Source organism: Podarcis tiliguerta, assembly GCF_965153285.1.
Source record: "Podarcis tiliguerta genome assembly, chromosome: 5".
Lineage (NCBI taxonomy): Eukaryota > Metazoa > Chordata > Lepidosauria > Squamata > Lacertidae > Podarcis > Podarcis tiliguerta.
Window position 1 is genome coordinate 82,634,045 of NC_139538.1, and position 20,498 is coordinate 82,654,542.

Below are 20,498 nucleotides of genomic sequence, written 5' to 3' on the forward strand. Positions count from 1 at the left end.
CAGTTAACAAGTTCAAAACTGCCACTAAAGGAACATGCAGAAATGGCGAAACTTAGCGGAAGAATAAGAAATCCAGATGGCAATTTTTGTTATAAAAGAATGGAAACGGTTTATTTAATATTTACAGATGAATTATAAACAGATGAAAACATTGGCAGGATTATTGTAATAACCTGTGGTTTTATAGTTAAAGATGAGGAATAAATGAGCATATTAAGTTAATTTGGGTATGCAGAAGATATTAAAAACTAATTTAAGGAAAGAAAGAGGAGGTCAAGTTCTGAAATGTGAAAATGATTGTAGAATTAGTGAAATGTATGTATAAATTTTTCTCGTAGGGCTGTTTCCCATACTATTTGGTACCATTGGTCCATGCTTACTCCTGACAGGTCTCTCCAGTGTCTGGTTATGGTGTTTCTGGCTGCTGAAAGTAGGTGGGTTATGAGTTCTTTGTGGTGTAAATGGGCATTGTTGTCTCGGAAGATGTTTAGTAGGGCCAATTCTGGGGTGATGTCTAATACTTGCTTAGTTATTTTACATATTTCTCGTATGGCTGTTGTTCAGAATAGTTGGATTTTGGGACACTCCCACCACATGTGGAGGTATGTGCCTGTGGAGGTGCACCCTCTCCAGCATTTTGGTGAGGTTAAACTGAAACTGACACAGAGACAAACAGAAGAAGACGCCTTTACCCCAGTATGGCTCCCCTTTATCACATACACAGCCCAACAAGACAATGACAATAATCCACCAACAGCATGCAAAACAGTATGGCTAACCTGATACAAAACACCCGCGCACCCCACTCACACACGAAAACAAAGATCACCACAGCCAATCACAAACAAACAACCACACCCTAGGCCAACCCCAACCTCTCTCACCACCAAAGGAGCACAAGTGAACAGCACAAGCAACGCTGACACCAAACCCTACATACATTAAGCATAATAGAAACATCGCCACCCGACCCCACCCCCACCCATCTTCCTTCCCTCCACCCCCCTTTTTTTCCTTTTCTTTTTCTTCTCCCCCTAATGTCTCAACAAATGAAACGGATTTGTAAAAATGCTACATGGAAAAAATATGAGGCTTTACACTTACTTCTATAAAACAAGAAAATCTTTAATAAAAAAAAATAAAAAGTATAAATAAATTCAAACAGCAAAAAAAGAAAAAAGCTCAAAACTGCCAGCCATAGGCAGTTCTGAAATTTGAGATTCTACCAGGGTTCAAGTGGAAGTGCAAGCTAAAGACAACTTTTAAAACAGAAGGCTTCTTTTCAGCAGAGACCTGTTTTTAATGTTACAAACCATGAAATGCAAATTCAGGGAGTCTCGGCAGTCCTAGTTCATCATCTTACTGTAAGGTCCAGTCATTAGTAGCAACACAAATTTTTGGACATTCCTGCGTGTACCTGCTTTGTCTCTTCATTAGAAATCACCAAATGACTGCTGTAGACATGCAGAATTAACCCAACCCCAGTGAAAAAGGAGGGGCAGCCTGCTCTGTATATGAGTACTGTTGGCTCACAGGAGCCTTGAGAAATGTAATTCTGATCACTCAAGTCACTCATTTGTGGCATGTAGTTTATGAATGACCAGTCTATATCCTGAAAATTTTACAATGTAAAAGCTGGACTCTGTAGGGTCTGTAGCAAGCTTGGTCTGCAGTAGACGACTCTTCAGTTAAAAGCTGTCTCTGGCGTACTGTGTTTAAAAATAACTTTTATATTTAATGCTTAAATTGTCCTATTAAACCTACATATAAAGGGGGGGGGGGAGTTAAAATATGTGTAACACACAGGACCCAGTCATTTAAACGTTTTAACTCACCTTAGATTTTATTTAATGTTTCAATAGTTTAATACAACAAATACAAAATATAAATTAAATCAGGTTTCAAATTTGAGCAAAATCCACCTTTATTTACACATCTGTGCTTCAAACATTTCTGCAGTAGGAATATTCAAGCCTTCAAATAACACTATGTTTTCTTGGGGCAAGAAAGAGATCCGAAGGAATGAGTCTGTGCCAAGCACCAAGTCAAGAACGTTCAACCAGCCTTTGTTCTCCTCGTTCCCTGGTTACACTGTGCATTTAGGACTGTAGAACTAAACCCTTTTTAAATGGAATCTCAAGCCATGTCGGGTCTCTTGGAAGACAAGCAGAGGCTCCACTACAATGGAAATGAATTCCTTGATATTAGGTCATCTTGGTATACCCAGAAAGGCTTAAAGATGTCTAGGGACATCTCCAGACTGTGCAATCTACTCTGAAGTTCAGATTTGCCAGTTTAGGACTTCACCAACAAAACAAAACTATGCAAAGATGTCCCCAGTCCCTAAACAAAAAAAAATGCATTATTATTATTATTTTACACATCCCAATTTCATCACAGTGTCTTTAGGCATGGCACTGTTATATAAGTCAACACTTAGAGGATTCCTTTGCATTAATACTTTGTGCTTTCCTTTCCTGTAGACTGAGTTATTCCCAGTAAGTAGTTGCGAGGATAGCTGGGTATATAAATATACTGATTTCTGCTAATAAAAATTTAAAATTAGCACACTACAGATTGAGTAATGAATTCTATACTGGGGGTGGGAAAGTTTGAGTATAGTACTGGTTTATCCATTTCACAGTTAAGTATCAGGGAAATAAACCAAAATTTATTTGAGGGGGGGAACCCTTCATTGAGTTACAATTTATAGTGTTACGGATACCTCTTATCAAGCGTCTGTATCAAGTCACAGCATTTCAAGATGGGCATCATTTGGTACCAAAGGCAGGTAGACATCATCACTTGGTATAGACCACAAAACTACAAACCAAAGAGCGGGGAAAGCAATTTGAAGTTGGTTGCTATGCACTGACACTTGGTAAATAGATAAGATGTTCTGGTTATTGCTTGGAATCTTTCAGATGCCTTGCTCTGAATTTTGTCTCCTTTACCACCACCATTCCATATACTAATATACTAAACAAAAACAAAAAAAACCCACCCCAGTGCCACTTGGTAGTCCAACATAAATGACAAGTGCAAAATGCTTTTCTAGTTGTTGTTTTTTTTTTAAAAAAAAGCACATTCAAAACAGAAATGATAAGAATTCCATAACTCTCCATAATGGGAACATTTTGGGAGGGTTGATGTGACATATCTCCCCACAGAAAACACATGTGGAATTAAATCAAGGAAGATATACCAAGTATTATATCACTATTTTAAGTACAATAATCCCTAGGATGGCTAGTTTTGAAGTGCAAATGTAGTCCACAAAACGACTTCTAGGAAGATTTATTTTGGGGGGAAGGAATGTATTTCATACTAAATACTATTCAAGTAACTGGGTTACTTACTACATCAAGAGCCAAGGTGTTCTGGTTAATATTCTGCTCACCTCTTGTCTGAATCATCGTATGAAGTAAATCTATCTAATCTGGGTCACAACTGACTGCAATTCTAAGCATATTTCCAAGTAAGTTCCACTGAACCCAGGCCTTGCTCTAACGGAGGTTGTGAAAAGGGTTCCAATAGCCTCCCCTTCCTGACGTTCTGGTTGTCTGTGTGGGTTTAAAAATAAAAAAGGGGCAATCTTTCACTCAGCCTTAGGTGGCATGGCCCAAGCGCACCACCTCTGTTAGAATGAAGAACACTGATCCAAGTAAACAGGCGTAGAATGACGCTGCATGTCAAGTCCCATAGGAAGCAGCGGTTTTTAACAATAACCAGATGGAAACCATTGTTTTCCCTTGGACAGTTTAATATTGTACAACCTGCAATGTAATGTAGACCTGAACTGTAAACTTTTCAAACACACTGTTGCAGATGTGCCCTTTTCCTTTCCAAAAGGAATCTGTAAACCTAGGGAGAGGCTGTCCCTGTCGTGAGTTCCCAGTTGCATTTCGAGAGCTGCTTTAAGCAACCGACCGTACGTGCTTTCAAAGGATGCTACAATTCCCCTTTCCCCATGCAGCAAAGACTGGGGGCGTGGTGGGAAGAACGGGACGGTTTGCCACTGCAGTTGGTAGAAGCACCTCAGAGTCTGCCTCTATATTGGTGACAAAAAGATGACCATAGTGCATTTATTATGTATACTTCTGGACTACCTGCTACCCAGATCTTCAGACACCAGTCAGTGCATACTAGCAATTCTGAACATATCCTGTGCACCTTAAAAGCCAAAGCAAAAAGGAACGTTTCTGCAAAATGCATTCAGCTGGATCACTGACTCTGCAATAATGTGCAGTCTGTGAATAATAAGGCATGCTCCGAGATGACAATGTTTTTTTTTTCCCTTTTCAAGTGGCACGTAAAGATACTGGAGTGGTCATTTAAGTGTATAAATATTGTAATACTGTGACGAGATCAAGTAAAGCCAGAAGCTGTACAACAGCAGTTCTATAATTGCAGCTACTTCTAATTTGCAGATTTGCAAATTTAACTACGCTTATTTCTAATTCATCACATTAGCCTGTGCATTTCTGCATATAAGTATTAATCCATGTGCAGCAGTGTTTTACACAGAACCAGAAAGGAATGTTTACACCGTCTATTATCGCAGTCTTAAACAAAGGCAATAAACCTGACACCTTTTACTTCTCTCTTTAGAGTTAACATAGTAGTAGCTCTCAGCTATAAGAGCAATATATACTTTGTAGGTCTGGTTCACTTACCAGGTTACCAGGAAGAGGCACTGGGGAAAGGACATAACTGGTTGCCAATGACAACACTGCATCATATACCTGAAAATTCAGTGTAATTATTCAAAAGATTTTCAGCATACAAGATAGCTGCTGATCTTCTGTGTTGCAGACACTTAAGTATATTGCATGGAAATGTTCCAATGAATTCCTGCGATAGTCTGGAAAAGCTTACATGGCCACTTGAAAAAGCAATGTCAGCATCAACACAAACCACCTACTCTGAAATTATGTATTTCAAACTCATTCTTGAATCCATGTGCTAATCACAATTACCGTTTTAAACTAAGGTGGCCTTTTTTGAGCATTTACAAAAGATGGCTTGGTTGATTAAATGCAAACCTGAGCAACTTATCCAAGTTATATTTCACAGAAAAATGTTGTGTGTTCATGACTGCCAAGTGCTACACTTTCAGGACTCCTAATAGTTTAAGCTCCAGCTCTTTTCACGACCATAAGAACACTCTCTGAAGAAAGTGATATCTACCACAAAGGTTAAGCCGATTAAGGTAGTTTAACTTGCAAGAACTAAGAATACGAAGAAAACATTCACTGAATACACTATCCAACATTTATCAGCTAACCAATGAAATTTCAACATCTGCCAACGCTACATGGAGCCTTATGACAACTGTGGTAATGGGCAAAGAAAAATAATTTGTATGTACTTTCTCAGAGCCACTGTTCAAAACCTTGTCATTTGCCCAAACAAAATAAAAAGAACACCACACTTTTCAATTGTCTGCCTGCTACTACCCCAACTTTATGGTATTCTTCTTCTAAAAGCAGTGTTTTAAAAGCATGCAGAGATTTTTGTTAGTGTTTAATACTGTGTTCAGAAGGAAGAGTTGTGGCACTAAAGCTAAGTCAACCTCATTTCAAAAAAGATAAGGTGTTTATTTCTCACCGATTTACTGAAATGTAAACAAGGAAAACCTCGGGATGGTACAATAGCATGAAGTCATGTGCTCCAAGTCAATGAAGCTCTGTTCACGGTTGTCGTTTGGGTACCAAGACAGCAACTTTGCCCCACACGGCACAATTTCTTTTACTAAAGGCCTTGGGGCCCTTTTTCGTCAGGGTGCGTTTCCCTCTCCTGATTTCCCCTCCCAAAATGCACCCTATTCTCATTAGGCAAACAATTATTTTAAAGGTATGACATGTGTTAGTTTTTGTTTGAGACAGTTAAATAGGTTGCACTTGATGTTATATAGATCCAATGTCTTTCCTTCATCCAAAGACAGCTCGAAGTTCTCCAAACGTTAAAGAATGCCGAAGAAAAAGTAGTGACTCAACTTTGCTGCATTTCGATGGGTGCCTTGTAGCCTTGCTGCATGTGAATAACATACCCTTTTTGTGCAGCTGTTCCTGTAGAAAGTTAATCGCAAAGACTTCACACAGATGTGAATTCAAACCAGTCCTCTTTAGCCAATTAACCTTTTCAATATTGATGGCTTTGCGAAGGGCCAGCAATACTCATTTGGAACGGTGCCATTTACGTTGCATTCAAAAAAAGAGAACATAGGAAACCAGATCCTGGCTCTCCTACTCTGCTGATAGGCTCTTGTATTCGCCAGCGTGTGGTAGTACAAAAATAGTCTCGTGGTGATGTAGAAGGCAATGAAGACATCTATGGAGTAATGTTCATGGGCTGCCAAAATGAAGAAAATCCCAAAGAGATTCAGCACCCAGGACAGTGTGTGCAAGAAATTCCAGCTTCTTGGCGTATCTAGGGAAAGAGAGAAGCACATTCGGCCAATCACAATTTATCAGGTTTTGTTATCAAATGACAAAGGGGTGCCCTGGACTGACCGCCAACTAGGAGCAATCAGGAAGGTTAACTATCGTCTTCTGCAATTGTCAGCTTCCACATGGCTGCAGAGGGTAAAGGAAGAACAATGCCAGTCACCAGCCAGAGGAACAAGGACTGCTTCGAGGTTCTTCCTCCTTCCTTCCATAAAGGGAAGGACAGCATGGCCCTCACTAGAGCTGGGAATTATCTGGTTTTCAACACTGTGATACATCCCCAGCTAAACATCATGATATACTGATGTATCACAATGTCTGAAATAAGGATGGAGCTATGCAGAGGCATTGGCTTTCTTCCCGGTTTCCCCCACATTGGGATTTTTGCATAGCAAACACAAACACACACACACACACAGAGAGAGAGAGAGAGAGAGAGAGAGAGAGAGAGAGAGAGAGACACGATTCACAATATATAGACAGGTCAAAAATTATGAAACCAATATCATACTATGGATTTCAAACCGGTTTTGGACAATTTATTGCCCAGCCCTAGCCTTCACTGAGCTGAAAAGGCCGTTTAATAACTTGCCTTCTTGTTACTTTGCATTCTTTAAAACATCTCCCCCGCAACACTTTCTTCCTCCACTCCTCTTTCCTGGTGTCTTTTAGATTCTAATATGGCCTTGTGTCTTTTCTTTGACTAGCTTACTTATTTGCTAGACACCAACTAAGCACTGAACGCAGTAAGTAAAAAATCCCCATCATCCTGCGTAACGATAAAACATTATTTTAATGTTACATCGGTACACGGATCATGAAGTCTGGTGAAACTGAAATTTGCTTTGCTTTCATTTTCTAAACAGGAATGACAGATCTCTCATTCATAGCCATAATAATCCAGTCAATCACAAAGCCCACTGCCAGTTAGGCAGCTTTTGTCCCCCACAAATGCCTGTCTTCCCTTCACTGAAGCCTTCACCTGCTATGTTGGAAAATATTTCACAACATCAAGATGCAAAAAAAGGAGTGACATACTAGATTCATGATGCCATTTCAACGCTGTACTTACATTCAGTGACAAAGAAGTTGAGCATGGTTAGGACAACCGTATGGCCGCTGAACATGTAGTCTCCACAGGTATGTACTCCTGTTAGTGTCATGCCAAACCCACTCCAGATTGCAAAGGCTCGCTGAAGTTTTGCCCACACGTTGCCATACAACTAGAAACAGGAGCGTGCAAAACAAATAAATGAATAAGGAATACATCAAGAATACTTGAAACGATCTACCAACTTTAGAACAGCACTGAATTTGCCCCTAGTTCACATAGAATGGCTTCCATAGGTAACTGAAACACAGTTCATTTTGTTTGTTTGTACATTCGGTCTATTTACATCTACACTTAAAAATACACACCAAACATCAAGTCTCCAGGATTTTCCCTACTTCCCACAAGGAAAGCACCAAGCTTTGACTTCCATAGAGATATTCAGCCTAAAAATACATGTTCACATTTTGCCCCTGAATGCATCATGTTCTAAACACACACATATATAATGTATCTTCAGAGTAACATATACTCAGGTCAGAAAGGATGCACTTTCAAAGACCTTGCTCTTTCAAACACTCTGTTCTTTTTTCAAAATAAATACAGCTTTATCAATATTGAACGACTTAGCATTTACCTAGCATTTTAAAGCGTTCAAAGTGCTCCATATACATGCTCTCAGTATTCTGTGCAACACCCTATAGGATGGGTCAGTATTATCTCTCACCCTCTCCTTAGCCTGCTAAGAGCACTGAGTGAGTTTGTGGCTGAGAAGAGATTTATGATTGTGTGAGACCTTTGCAGAATACCACAAAACAGAATTGATTCAAGGCTGGAGTAGATAGCGTGGGATCAGTTCATTTCTCTACTTCCTTTAGTCCAGGAGGCAGGATGAGCTATCTAGCTTACTCTGTGTCTTTATGATGTAGTCATCCCACTCAACTTATGCCACACATATTTCAGACTTCCCAAACCTGGTGCCTTCAAGATACTCTGGACTGCAACTCCCATAAGCCCCTGCCAGGATGGCCCATTGACAAGAATGACAGGAGTTACAGTCCAACACTATGTGGATGGTACCAGGCCGAGGCTGCACTAGAATTTGTTGCCTTAACATGTAAATATTGAGAGTATTCCAGAGAACTCATGTTGTCTAAATTGGCTAAAGAGAAAGGCACATTCTGAAACTTTATCAGGCTACTGCAGCAAGTTCAACAACCTGCTTTCAACATGTTGTTGTTGTTGTTCAGTCATTTAGTCGTGTCCGATTCTTCGTGCTCCCCTGGACCAGAGCACGCCAGGCACTTCTGTCTTCCACTGCCTCCCACAGTTTGGTCAAACTCATGCTGGTAGCTTCGAGAACACTATCCAACCATCTCATCCTCTGTCGTCCCATTCTCCTTGTGCCCTCCATCTTTCCCAACATCAGGGTCTTTTCCAGGGAGTCTTCTCAGGAGGTGGCCAAAGTATTGGAGTCTCAGCTTCACGATCTGTCCTTCCAGTGAGCACTCAGGGCTGATTTCCTTAAGAATGGATGCATTTGATCTTCTTGCAGTCCATGGGACTCTCAAGAGTCTCCTCCAGCACCATAATTCAAAAGCATCAATTCTTTGGCGATCAGCCTTCTTTATGGTCCAGCTCTCACTTCCATGCATCACTACTGGGAAAACCATAGCTTTTACTATATGGACCTTTGTTGGCAAGGTGATGTCTCTACTTTTTAAGGTGCTGTCTAGGTTTATCATTGCTTTTCTCCCAAGAAGCAGGCGTCTTTTAATTTCGTGGCTGCTGTCACCATCTACAGTGATCATGGAGCCCAAGAAAGTAAAATCTCTCACTGCCTCCATTTCTTCCCCTTCTATTTCAACATAGCAGGGCTGAATTTTGGGGAGGGACCCTAGTTTGGTGGTAGAGCACATGTCTTGCCTGCACGAGGCCCCACATTCAATCCATGCCAGCTCCAGTTAAAGGCGTCACGTAGCAGCCAATGTGAAAGACCTTTGCTCAAGACCCTCTGCCTGTCAGTGGACAATATCGGGTTAGATGGACAAATAGCTACCATTTGGCATTTCTAATTTGTTTGTCCTAAGTTTACTTCTGTCTCAATGCTGTGGCCAATGCAGAAGTAAATCTCAGAATTTGGGATGGGCAAGTGGTTGCTTACCTTTCCAGAACACTGCAGATGTTGGCCTGGCACAGATAATGAGGTCACAAACATTGTGATGCAACGCAACAAGAACACTGTCCCCATAAGACTGCATAACCGTCGCAGAAGGATCGACCTAGAAACAAGCAGAAAAAGTCTGAGTTGTTTAAGGGAGGGCTTGGATGCAAAGATGTTAACTTAAGGAAGTTCTGGGATGGAAAGTTTTCAGATCCTTCCTCTGTCTCAGCAACCCACCCAAAACATGCTCAGGAATCCCCTCCCCTGCAATGACCCTCTAGAGAGATTTTTCAGAGATACAAGTGGCTGCAATGAGGAAGGTAAAACAGTAACCTTTACTTCGGGAAGCTTCCTTAGCTTTTCTTAGGAATCAAGCTTTTGTTTTGACATGGCTCACATGTTGCATTAAACCATGGCTTTAAAACATAAAATTTAATTGAAATGTACTGGTTCATGCTACTGAAAAGTTCTCACTCCACTTAAAAACAAGCTGTGATTTAACGTGAGTGAGCAGTGTGCTAGCAAACACAGTTTTTTTTTTTGGGGGGGGGGGTCTCACTCTGCCATCTCTCTGCACAGCAATGCTAAGCACTACCAAAATACATTGGGAATAAGCAAAGCGCTACAGTTTGCTACACAAGTCAGGCACCATTTTCTCATACCAACAAACCACTTGCTCAGCGGTTTTATGGGAGTGATGGAACCACCGTCCCCATTGTTGCACATCAACCTCTCAACATGTGGAGTAGCTCCCATGGATTCAACCTGCTACTTGTTTGCATGGTGTGGACTTTAGTATTCCCTCTTAATGAGGAATCAAGTCTCTTTCTATTTTTCTCCGGAACTGCAGCACACGACAGATACACACAAGATCTTCAAACAAGGTTGTCTGCAATTTCCAAAATAAAGGCAACTGAACTATACCTGTGTCTGTGAAGTAGAAGAACGAGCAGCCAGATGTAGCAGAGAACCACACCACATACTTCAGTCATGGCAAAAGCCCATGGTATCCTAGGAACACTAAAAATGGAGGAAAGAAAAATCAAGATGCTATGTGCCACTTTGACATGTGCAATTTCTGGGCAAAATAAATGCAGATGATGGGTAAATAGGACCTTACCAAAAAAAACAAAAAAAACCCATTTGATTTAAAACGGAAACTATTGTTTATGTACCTCAACGCTCAGCATAATTTCTAGCATAGCTGATTGGTTTCAAACCAACTTGGCATTTGCCAGAAGGATCACGTTTTTCTGCAGTTTGGTATCTTACCCTTCTTAAGCTTTGCTTTACTGCTCTAAAACTGGGGAAAGTGAAGCAGCAAGAAGCAAAACAGCAGAACCATTTGCTGAAACTTCTGCAGCCTTAAAATCAATGGGTTAAATTGGCTCTGTTGAAACAAACAGATTTTTGGAATTTGATCACTAGACAAAGCAGAGGCTTGTTCTAGTAATCTTAAAAGTGCAAAGGCACCCTTGTTCTATCCTACCCAAGAAGGGAGGAGACAGCCGGCCTCCGCAGTGCTGGGGAAGGGGAAGAAAGGGAGGGAGAAACCTCGCCTGACACCATAAATTCACACCATGTATCTACAAAAAGAGCAAGAGTCTGCAAGTAATATCTGACAGTTCCAATTTCCATGTCTGCATCCTAAGAATAATCACTCTCTTCAACAGGAGAGAAGCAGTAAATGCCAGGTAATTCGATTCAATACTCTTTTGCCAAATTACAAAATCAAAATCTTCATACATTTTAATGGAGCATCTACCTAAGCTTGCCTGCTCCTCAAATCTATGTTTTCCAGAGTTATAGCTGAATACTGTTTGCTGGGGCTAAAGATGCTTTATCACACAATCAAATCAGCTGTCTTTTCTGAACTTCAGTGCTTTCCTGCAGGATCTTTTCTTCTCTAAGCTGAGTACAGTGGTACCTCAGGTTACATACGCTTCAGGTTACAGACTCTGCTAACCCAGAAATAGTGCTTCAGGTTAAGGACTTTGCTTCAGGATGAGAACAGAAATCGTGCTCTGGCGGCGCGGCGGCAGCAGGAGGCCCCATTAGCTAAAGTGGTGCTTCAGGTTAAGAACCACAGTTTCAGGTTAAGAACAGACCTCCGGAACAAATTAAGTACTTAACCCGAGGTACCACTATATACATTTTCCTTTTACTATTATGGCCCATTTCTTCTGCACATTTACTTCTCTACACGCTCCCTTCTTGTCCTTCACATTTTGTCTACCATTTAATGAATGTATTTCATGCCTGTTTCTTCATTTAACAGCAGTTCAATGCTATACCATCACCAGCTCATTCTACCACTCAATCATCCTCTTATTTTACAAATTGATAACCTTCCCTTCAATGCACATACTTGCAGGGAGGCTAAGAATGCATTCAACAAATAAGAAAATCAAGAGGACAAGTACCTAAAAAGAGCTGAACAGTAATGTGGATTTTCCAGGGGGGATTAATATTATGCTGATGTGAACAAGGTAATTTACATTGGAAAATGTTCCATTCATACACTGGTACCTCGGGTTAAGTACTTAATTCATTCCGGAGGTCCGTTCTTAACCTGAAACTGTTCTTAACCTGAAGCACCACTTTAGCTAATGGGGCCTCCTGCTGCCGCCGCGCCGCTGGAGCACGATTTCCATTCTCATCCTGAGGCAAAGTTCTTAACCTGAAGCACTATTTCTGGGTTAGCGGAGTCTGTAACCTGAAGCATATGTAACCTGAAGCGTATGTAACCTGAGGTACCACTGTACCAGAAAATTTTTGATGCCCTAGAAAGTGATCCCTTGATGCCCTAGAAAGTGAAAAAAGCTAAGCTTTAAAACAGCTAAGCTTGTTCAATATTGTATTTGTCATTGACATTCGTTCATTTTTATGAATATATTTATGAAACAGAACATCACTGGGTCCAACTAACAGGACCACTAAGAACAGAAAGTCACCGGCAGCACAAAACTACAATCAAGTTCTGAAGACAAGGAATTCTTTGCCTGGTATCAAAAGGAGATAAATAGCACCAGGCAGAGCTCCCAGGGAGAACACTCCACAAATGGGATGCCAAAACCGAGGAGGCTCTGCCCTCCGATCCCACCTCCTTACCACCCACAGCTTGGGCATCCAGACAAGAGCAGCCGAACTTTACATTTGCATGGGCAGACACACACAGAAACAAGTAACCCTTCAAATATCCAGATCCCAAGCCATTTCAAAGATAAGCACGAGCCCTCTGAATTGTGTGCAGAAACAGAACGGGAGCCAGTGAAGCACCATTGTTCCACTTTAAGCAGCCAATTCCAATTAGCAGTTTCCAATCAGCCTTCAAAGGCAGCCCCACATGTAATGCGTTATGGCAGCTTAGTCTGGAGGTCACCAGAGTGCGTGACACAAAGTGGGGAGGGGGCTCACTCAACCTTTTCGGCAGTGGGGTGCTCCCCCCACTTCTCCCAGTTCCCTCCTCTCAAGCTTTCTGGCTTCTGCGAGCAGGCTGAAATCAAATAAAGAGTGCAGCTTATTGTCCTTCAGCCACATAGGACTTAGGGAGAGCAGGTGCCAACTACTTACCTAGATAAAATCTACAGCCTTTCAATACTGGTAAATTGACAACAAAAAGGTTTTTTTAAGACAACACCCAGATAGGGACTGTGCATTCTAGAAAAGCTTTAAGATAAAACCCAAGCAATGTGGTGACTGTGGGCTGTAAAAGAACACTTAATTTTTCAAACACTGCCGGTAAACAGCCGTAAACATTTCAAAATGCTCTTTCCGTAAAGATTGTTTTTAAAAAGCACAGAATGGAACAGATACCAATGTATCACTCAAAACATCCTCTAATCATAAAAAGGAACATTGCAAAGGAATGAGAGCCAAGCAGCTAAAATCTGAGCTACTGATGACCTAATCTGCAATAATAGCTCCTCTTCTATTCAGCCACTTGCCCTCTTGTTATCCCATCTACTATTCAGCAAATGGTAATAATCATGGGAAAGTTTAGGCTTTTTTGCTGGCCCATGAAGTCTATGTATTAACCTTCTAGCCTTGTTTTCAAGTGCTTTTGCCATCACTGCCCACAACCCATACTTCTTGGAGGCAGAATATGTGCACTCTAACACCACAACAATATGCAATTGCTTCAGTCGAAGCTATTCTGCAGTCACATGCCTTTGCTGCTAAAAGGGTAATAACAAAGGCCAGTCACTGAGACGACTATTGTAATCTTCTGACCTTGTTTTCCTGATTACTGTCTCTACTCTGAATCCTTCCTTAGTGCCCTGATGACAGTAATTCTATTATAAAACAATATCTAGTATTCAATAGTTTCTCTTTTTGCTCCCTGCAGGGATTTTTTAAAAAAGCAGTTCTTAAAACAAATAATGCCTGCATTTAGTATCAAATTTTGTAAATGTTACATTTCTTGACCGAAAGTCAATAATAATGCGCCGTGTCTACAGAAAGGACAATTTCACCCCAGCCACCAGTTAAGAGGACCAAGGGCTGTTGCTGACAGATTGCATTCTTCCCTCCCAGCAGGAAAATGCATAAGATTTCCCAGCAGCTCTTGAGATCACTGCTGGCTCAGTGTTTTGGAGGCATTTATAAAATTGTTTTGGAAAACTCCACTTTCTTCTTCCTGCGGTGTAATCTTAAAATGGACGGTGGTTTGTTTCAGACAAGCCACGCATGATAAGACAGAAATAAAGAAAGGGCAAACTTTGGTTTATTTTTTGCTTACCTTTCATGGCTTCTCTGAAACAAACAAACCATGCTATGGGTTCAGGTGAAACAATAAACCATAGTACAGCTTCAGTGACTGGGTCTGAGTCTGGAGGGTGTTGTGGGTGCAAGGCCAAGGCATGTTCTCATTTACCGTATTTTTTGCCCTATAGGACGCACTTTTCCCCCTCCAAAAATGAAGGGGAAATGTGTGTGCGTCCTATGGGGCAAATGCAGGCTTCGTGCACCTCTCCGCAAGCAGCGGGAGCCCAGCGCTGGGCTCCCGCTGCTTGCGGAGAGTTGCCTGCATGCTGAAGCCTGCGCGCGCTGAGCTCAGCACGTCCAGGCTTCGCGGACCTCTCAGCAAGAAGCGGGAGCCAGCGCTGGGCTCCCACGGCTTGCAGAGAGCTGCCTGTTTGGGAAGCTCGGGCTTCCCCCGCCCCAACCCCGCGCCTGGGGGGGAAATAATTTTCCCCCTTTATTTCCCCCCCAAAAAACTAGGTGCGCCTTATGGGACGGTGCGTCCTATAGGGCGAAAAATACGGCAATTAAACCATTCTTTTAAGACGAACTGTGGCTTATCATGACGTGCAAATCAGGCCACAGACAGTTAAGTCATGCATCATGGCTAGCCACTGCATGCTCAAAGAACTGGGGACAAGTCCACTATGAGCCTCTGAATCCAGGGAGAGGAAAAGCAGTGCAGATGTTGTGATCTAGCCATTTCCCATATTTCATGGATTTGCGTAGACCTTGAGGTATTTTCACAAAAAAGTGGGTAAGAGCTGGTCAATGAATTCCCCAAAGGTGGTGGGGGTTGTCGGTAAAGGTGCTTACAGCACATACTTTCATGAAAAAATGGGGGGGGGGGACTAGGGGAATAATTTTATAAATTCTTATTTTGTGAAATAAAAATATATTTTAAAAAAATAAGAATGGGAGAAGCAACACGAAATTCTGCAAAACACCTAGTTTGGCCTCAACAGTTTAGCAATTCTGATTTTTAGCACTTTTTCCTAAGCAGATTAAGGCACTTACCTGTCTAGGAATATGTCTGGTAGTGGTGGGTATGTCTGCATGTCAGGAACTCTCTCGTGCACGATAACCATGACAAATGATGTGAAGCCAAACACAATAAAAACATATATACAACTCAAAGCTGTCTTCCAATACTCTGGGTTCAGTCTTCGCGTAGGATGTTTGTTTTTGCCATTTGCATACTGATCAGCGTTCAAATCGGCAACAGGCTCACAGTCATCACAATCCCGTTGAACCTCGCCATTGCAAAACCAGTCTGTTCCTTGATGGGAGCCAATCACAGGCGACAGGGAACCAATGGGACTATCACTATTATAACCAAGCTCTTCCAAAACTTCAATGTGGTGCTTCTGTAGCTTGCGAATTGACAACATGAGCCGTTTGATATCACCTAGAACCTTGATTTCCAGAGGAGGAGACCTCAAGTCGTATTCAGTCAGCGTCAGTAATGTAATTCCATCTAATCTGTGCTTGTCACACAAAATGTCCACATACTCACAGAAGCCTTCTTCCTTCAGCCATTTGGCTACATGCCTGGTAGACCAACGCTGAATGCAAAGCTGGCTGTTGCCTTCCATCTTCTCTACCTGCCAAAAATCAAATGTTTTAAAGACCGAGAAGACAGTGCCCACATCATTATAGCACCAAGTTCTCAATGTTCTGGGATATACAGTAGCTTTAAAATGTACAGTGGTGCCTCGCAAGACGAAAAGAATCTGTTCCGTGAGTCTCTTCGTCTAGCGGTTTTTTCGTCTTGCAAAGCAAGCCCATTAGCGGATTAGCGCTATTAGCGGTTTAGCGGCTATTAGCGGCTTAGCGGATTAGCTGCTAAAAGGCTATTAGCAGCTTAGTGCCTTAGAAAAAGGGGGTGAGGAGCGGGAAAAAAACCCCAGGAATCGCAAGACATTTTCGTCTTGCGAAGCAAGCCCATAGCAAATTCGTCCTGCAAAGCACCTCCAAAACGGAAAACCCTTTCGTCTAGCGGGTTTTCCGTCTTGCGAGGCATTCGTCTTGCGGGGCACCACTGTACATTGTATTCAGCAGCGCCTGAATACCCTTATCAGATTTAATTTTTACAGCCCAGAGACCTAGTGCTTCCCAACTGGTGACGAGACTGTCTGCTTAGGAAGGACAAACTGTATTCCAAATCAATTTATTCGCCTACAAAAGCATTTTTTCTGGCCTGTCCAGCCACCCACACCTTTCTTAAACAATGGGTGGCATACTGATGACGTGGAAGAACTGTACTCCCCTGACCCCCACTTGAAAGGAACTTTCCCGGCCAATTAGTCACAGGACAATTATTACTCATCTTGAGCAAGTAGCTATTTATGAAACAGATACATTACGTAAAAGTGTCAAACCCAACTCATTCTGATCCCTGACTTCACTGAGGAAGTTGACCATGTGAGGCAATGCAGGCCATTAAAGAGAGATGTGCCCTTCTGTGCCGTGTTTTGCCTTTGCAGACAGCATCTCCTTCTTTCTTTTCTACCCACCCCATCTCTAATAGTTCTGTAGTATTACTATTATTATTAATTAGAAAATTTGTATACCACACTTCATCTGAAGATCACAGGATGGGTCACAACAGAAAAATAGAAAATGAGAAAATGACAACACAAAATACATAAGAAAAAAGCAAAAACAAGAAAAAGCTTCAAAAGAATTGGAAAGCCATGGTGGTAGAATACTAAGCGCAGCCATTTCTGAGATAGCGTAAACCTGTGTATACCCCGATTCTGACTTCAGTGTCTGTGAACTATTAGGAAAATACATGCCATTTTTACAGTAACGTCTCCAAGTCAGTAGTAGAAATTTAGATATGAAAGCTAGGACCTAAATGGCACCTTGAACCTAGGTTATGGGAGCAACAACGGAATGTCCAGGCGCATTTTTTTTAATAACAAGAATGAAATGAAAAAGCTGAAAATGAATGAACTGCAGTGAAAATATTATGTTCATTTTCCTCATTCTCCTGCCCACCCCCCAATATTCTTAAGAGGGTCTCTTCTCCAGTCTTCAGAGAGTAGCTGCAAGTGGGGAGGCAGAAAAAAGGGTCCTCCTTTACTTCTACTCTGCAGTTTTAATCTGAAATCTTAGGCGCAGTACTGTGCCCAGAGCTCAGAAACTGCTCACGCTAATGAAATTCCCTGTTGCAAAATGCACCTAAAACAATGGGAGTTTTGAACACTGCTCTAAGTTCAAGCAAATGAACTTTCATGGGCAGCACCAGAGTAAGGTCTTTTTCTTTTTTCTTTTTTAGTGTGGATGATCTGCATGTGGAAACTTGTCCCTGCAGTGACAATAAACTGCCATGAAAACTTAGATGGTGCTAAGGGCAGGACAGAAATCTGTAGATTCTCACTTAAGAAACTTACTTACTGAAAAGAACAATTACAACAAAACAAAAACTACACAATCTCAAGCCTTTAGAAGATCATTTGCACATTCATGTAAAGGTAAAAAAAGCCGAAGGACCTCTGGACAGTTAAGTCCAGTCATAGGCGACTATGGGGTGCAGGACTCATCTTGCTTCAGGCCGAGGTAGCTGGCGTTTGTCCGCAGATAGCTTTCCGGGTCATGTGGCCAGCACAACTAAACTGCTTCTGGTGCAACAGGACACCGTGACGAGTGCCAGAGCGCACGGAAACGCCGTTTACCTTCCCACTGCAGCTGTACCTGTTTATCTACTTGCGCTGGTATGCTTTCGAAATGCTAGGTTGGCAGGAGCTGGGACACAGCAACAGGAGCTCACTCCATCCAGCAAATTCGATACATTCATGTTTCACTTAACCAAGAACCTATTTGTCATTTTCTACTGACATTGCAAACTGAGTTTCAACATTTTCTTGCCTGAACACAGAGAAAACTGATTGTAAAAATACAGTGGTACCTCAGGTTACAAACACTTCGGGTTACAAACTCTGCTAACCCAGAAGTAGTATCTCGGGTTGTGAAATTTGCCCCAGGATGAGAATGGAAATTGCATGGCGGCGGCAGCGGGAGGCCCCATGAGTGAAAGCGCACTTCGGGCTAAGAACAGTTTTGGATTAAGACCGGACCTCCGGAACCAATTACGTTTGTAACCTGAGGTACCACTGTATCCTAATCCTTAAGTCACCCAAAGCAGACAAAGGTTCGGAGAAAAATAAAATAGACTCACCAGAAGATTATTCTCAAGATTTTTCAGAAAAAATCAGAAGACAGATACCTAAAGGGTTGACCAAACAAATGCTCTTGATGCTCAAATGCTTCAATTAGGACTCCTTTAGAAGAGATGTCAGGCAACAGATTCTTTGCTTGGCAAAGCAGGAAAAGGAGCACCATCCTTCAATTTTCACACAGTATTAGTCACTCACAATGCTGATCAAGCATACATAAGCTCATACAGCAAAGGTCACATGTGATAAGTCTTGTACTTGGGAGTAAGTCCACAGTGAATTCCAAACATTGGAAAGGTGGGAGGGTCAAATGACTGAAGAAATCATGCTCTCAATGGACTTCCCAGATAATTTTTTAACAGTAGCTCTATACCTTTGCTGTTTAATTTTTACCCTACATTTCTACAAGAACATGCACTCAAAGCTTATTACAAATCTTGTTTAAGGAACGGTTAACAAATATTTATCCTGTTCCAGAGGAAACAAACACAACAGTAAAAAAATAGTTGATGTCAATCTGTGCTGTAAACCAGAGACATTACAATAAACGAGGGAAACTCCTGCTCTTAGGCCCATGAGCAGTTGCAAACAGTGCTAGAAACTGAGATATGAAAGCTAGGAGCTAAATGGCACTTTAAATCTAGGTTATGGGCGCAGAAATAGGATGTCTAGGCACACTTTTTTAATAAGAATACAAAGCTGAAAATGAATGAACGGCAGCTAAAATATTATGTTCATTTTTCACATGGTCTAGTCCTTCCCCTGCCCACCCCCCTAATATTCTTAAGAGGGTCTCTTCTCCAGTCTTCAGAGAGTAGCTGGAAGTGGGGATGGCAGAAAAAAGGTCCTCCTTTCCTTCCACTCTGCAGTTTTAATTAGAAATCGTAGGCGCAGTACTGCGCCCAGAGCTCAGAAACTGCTCACGCTAGTGAAATTCCCAGTCGCAAAATGCGCCTAGAACAAGGGGAGCTTTGAACACTGGCTGCAAACCAGAGAAATATGGGAAATACATGTGATCAAGCCTACACCATAACCTGCTCTACTGACTGCAACAGAATGCTTCCTCTAAGCCTAATTTCAGTGAGGGAAAAGGATTCTGTGGATGCCAGGGAAGCACTCTGCAGGTAGGTGTGGACCTGCTGAAACCATGTTGGTGACACCTGCAAACAAGTTTTACCTGCTGGGTTCTAGAATGGGTTAAGCCAGTACCTCAAAGCAGAACCAACTACATCTAGACAGACATCAGAAGAAACACTGTGGTATTCATGTTGGCTACTTAGGTGAATACCATGGCTTGCTCTTTCAAATAATTTTTCTGGGGAGTAGGCATCCTGCCCTGCTATTTCAAGCAACACATTTGTCCGCACTTCAAGCAACACGTGGCCCATCTTTCCCAAAATGATCTTCATAACTACACTTGAAACAAAGCACAGGAGCAAAGAGACAAATCAAAAGAAACAAAGCCAAAGGAAGACAGGCACAAATGTTTTCTACTTATCGTGTATTGTGAGTTTTAGCTCCTATAAAGGTATGTGATCCTCCAGCTCTCAGACAGAAGAAACTGCAAACAGTTCCAAAGAATTTCTATCTAGTTTTGGTTTCTAATAATTAAAACTGGATTACAGTATCAGAGACAGTATCTATCAAGCTTAGTCATCATTTGGGACTAGTCACATCTAGAAGTAATTATAATCATTTCAAATATGCAGTAGACATGTAACAGCTACAACCTGGGAAAGGTTCTGAATTTTATTTTATGGCAGCCAAACATGGCCAAAACATCCAGATTTTAAATTTATTTGAATTCCTTTGAGATCTGTGGAGGGTTTAGGCTAAACATCCTCTATTTAGGGATTTTCTTTGATGGAGATTCCATATGCCCAACTATTTTATTTTAAAACTATTTCTAG

The 20,498-nt window shown here is 41.6% G+C and overlaps 1 protein-coding gene across 4 annotated transcripts in view; it reads right to left on the reverse strand.

Annotated features, from left to right (window-relative positions):
- Positions 1 to 1,816: 1,816 nt before the first annotated feature.
- The window catches only part of SAMD8 (sterile alpha motif domain containing 8), a 38,226-nt gene continuing 19,544 nt past the window's right edge, over positions 1,817 to 20,498 (reverse strand). For 3 of the 4 annotated variants that reach the window (XM_083440522.1, XM_083440525.1, XM_083440524.1), the window contains 5 exons: positions 15,425 to 16,011; positions 10,589 to 10,684; positions 9,665 to 9,782; positions 7,522 to 7,672; positions 1,817 to 6,432 (listed from right to left, as the gene is read on the reverse strand). In XM_083440522.1, the coding sequence (XP_083296648.1) occupies positions 6,128 to 6,432; positions 7,522 to 7,672; positions 9,665 to 9,782; positions 10,589 to 10,684; positions 15,425 to 16,011 (1,257 nt within the window). In that variant the 3' untranslated portion in view covers positions 1,817 to 6,127. The remainder of the gene's footprint in view (positions 6,433 to 7,521; positions 7,673 to 9,664; positions 9,783 to 10,588; positions 10,685 to 15,424; positions 16,012 to 20,498) is intronic. The other variant, XM_083440523.1, reaches the window with a different exon arrangement.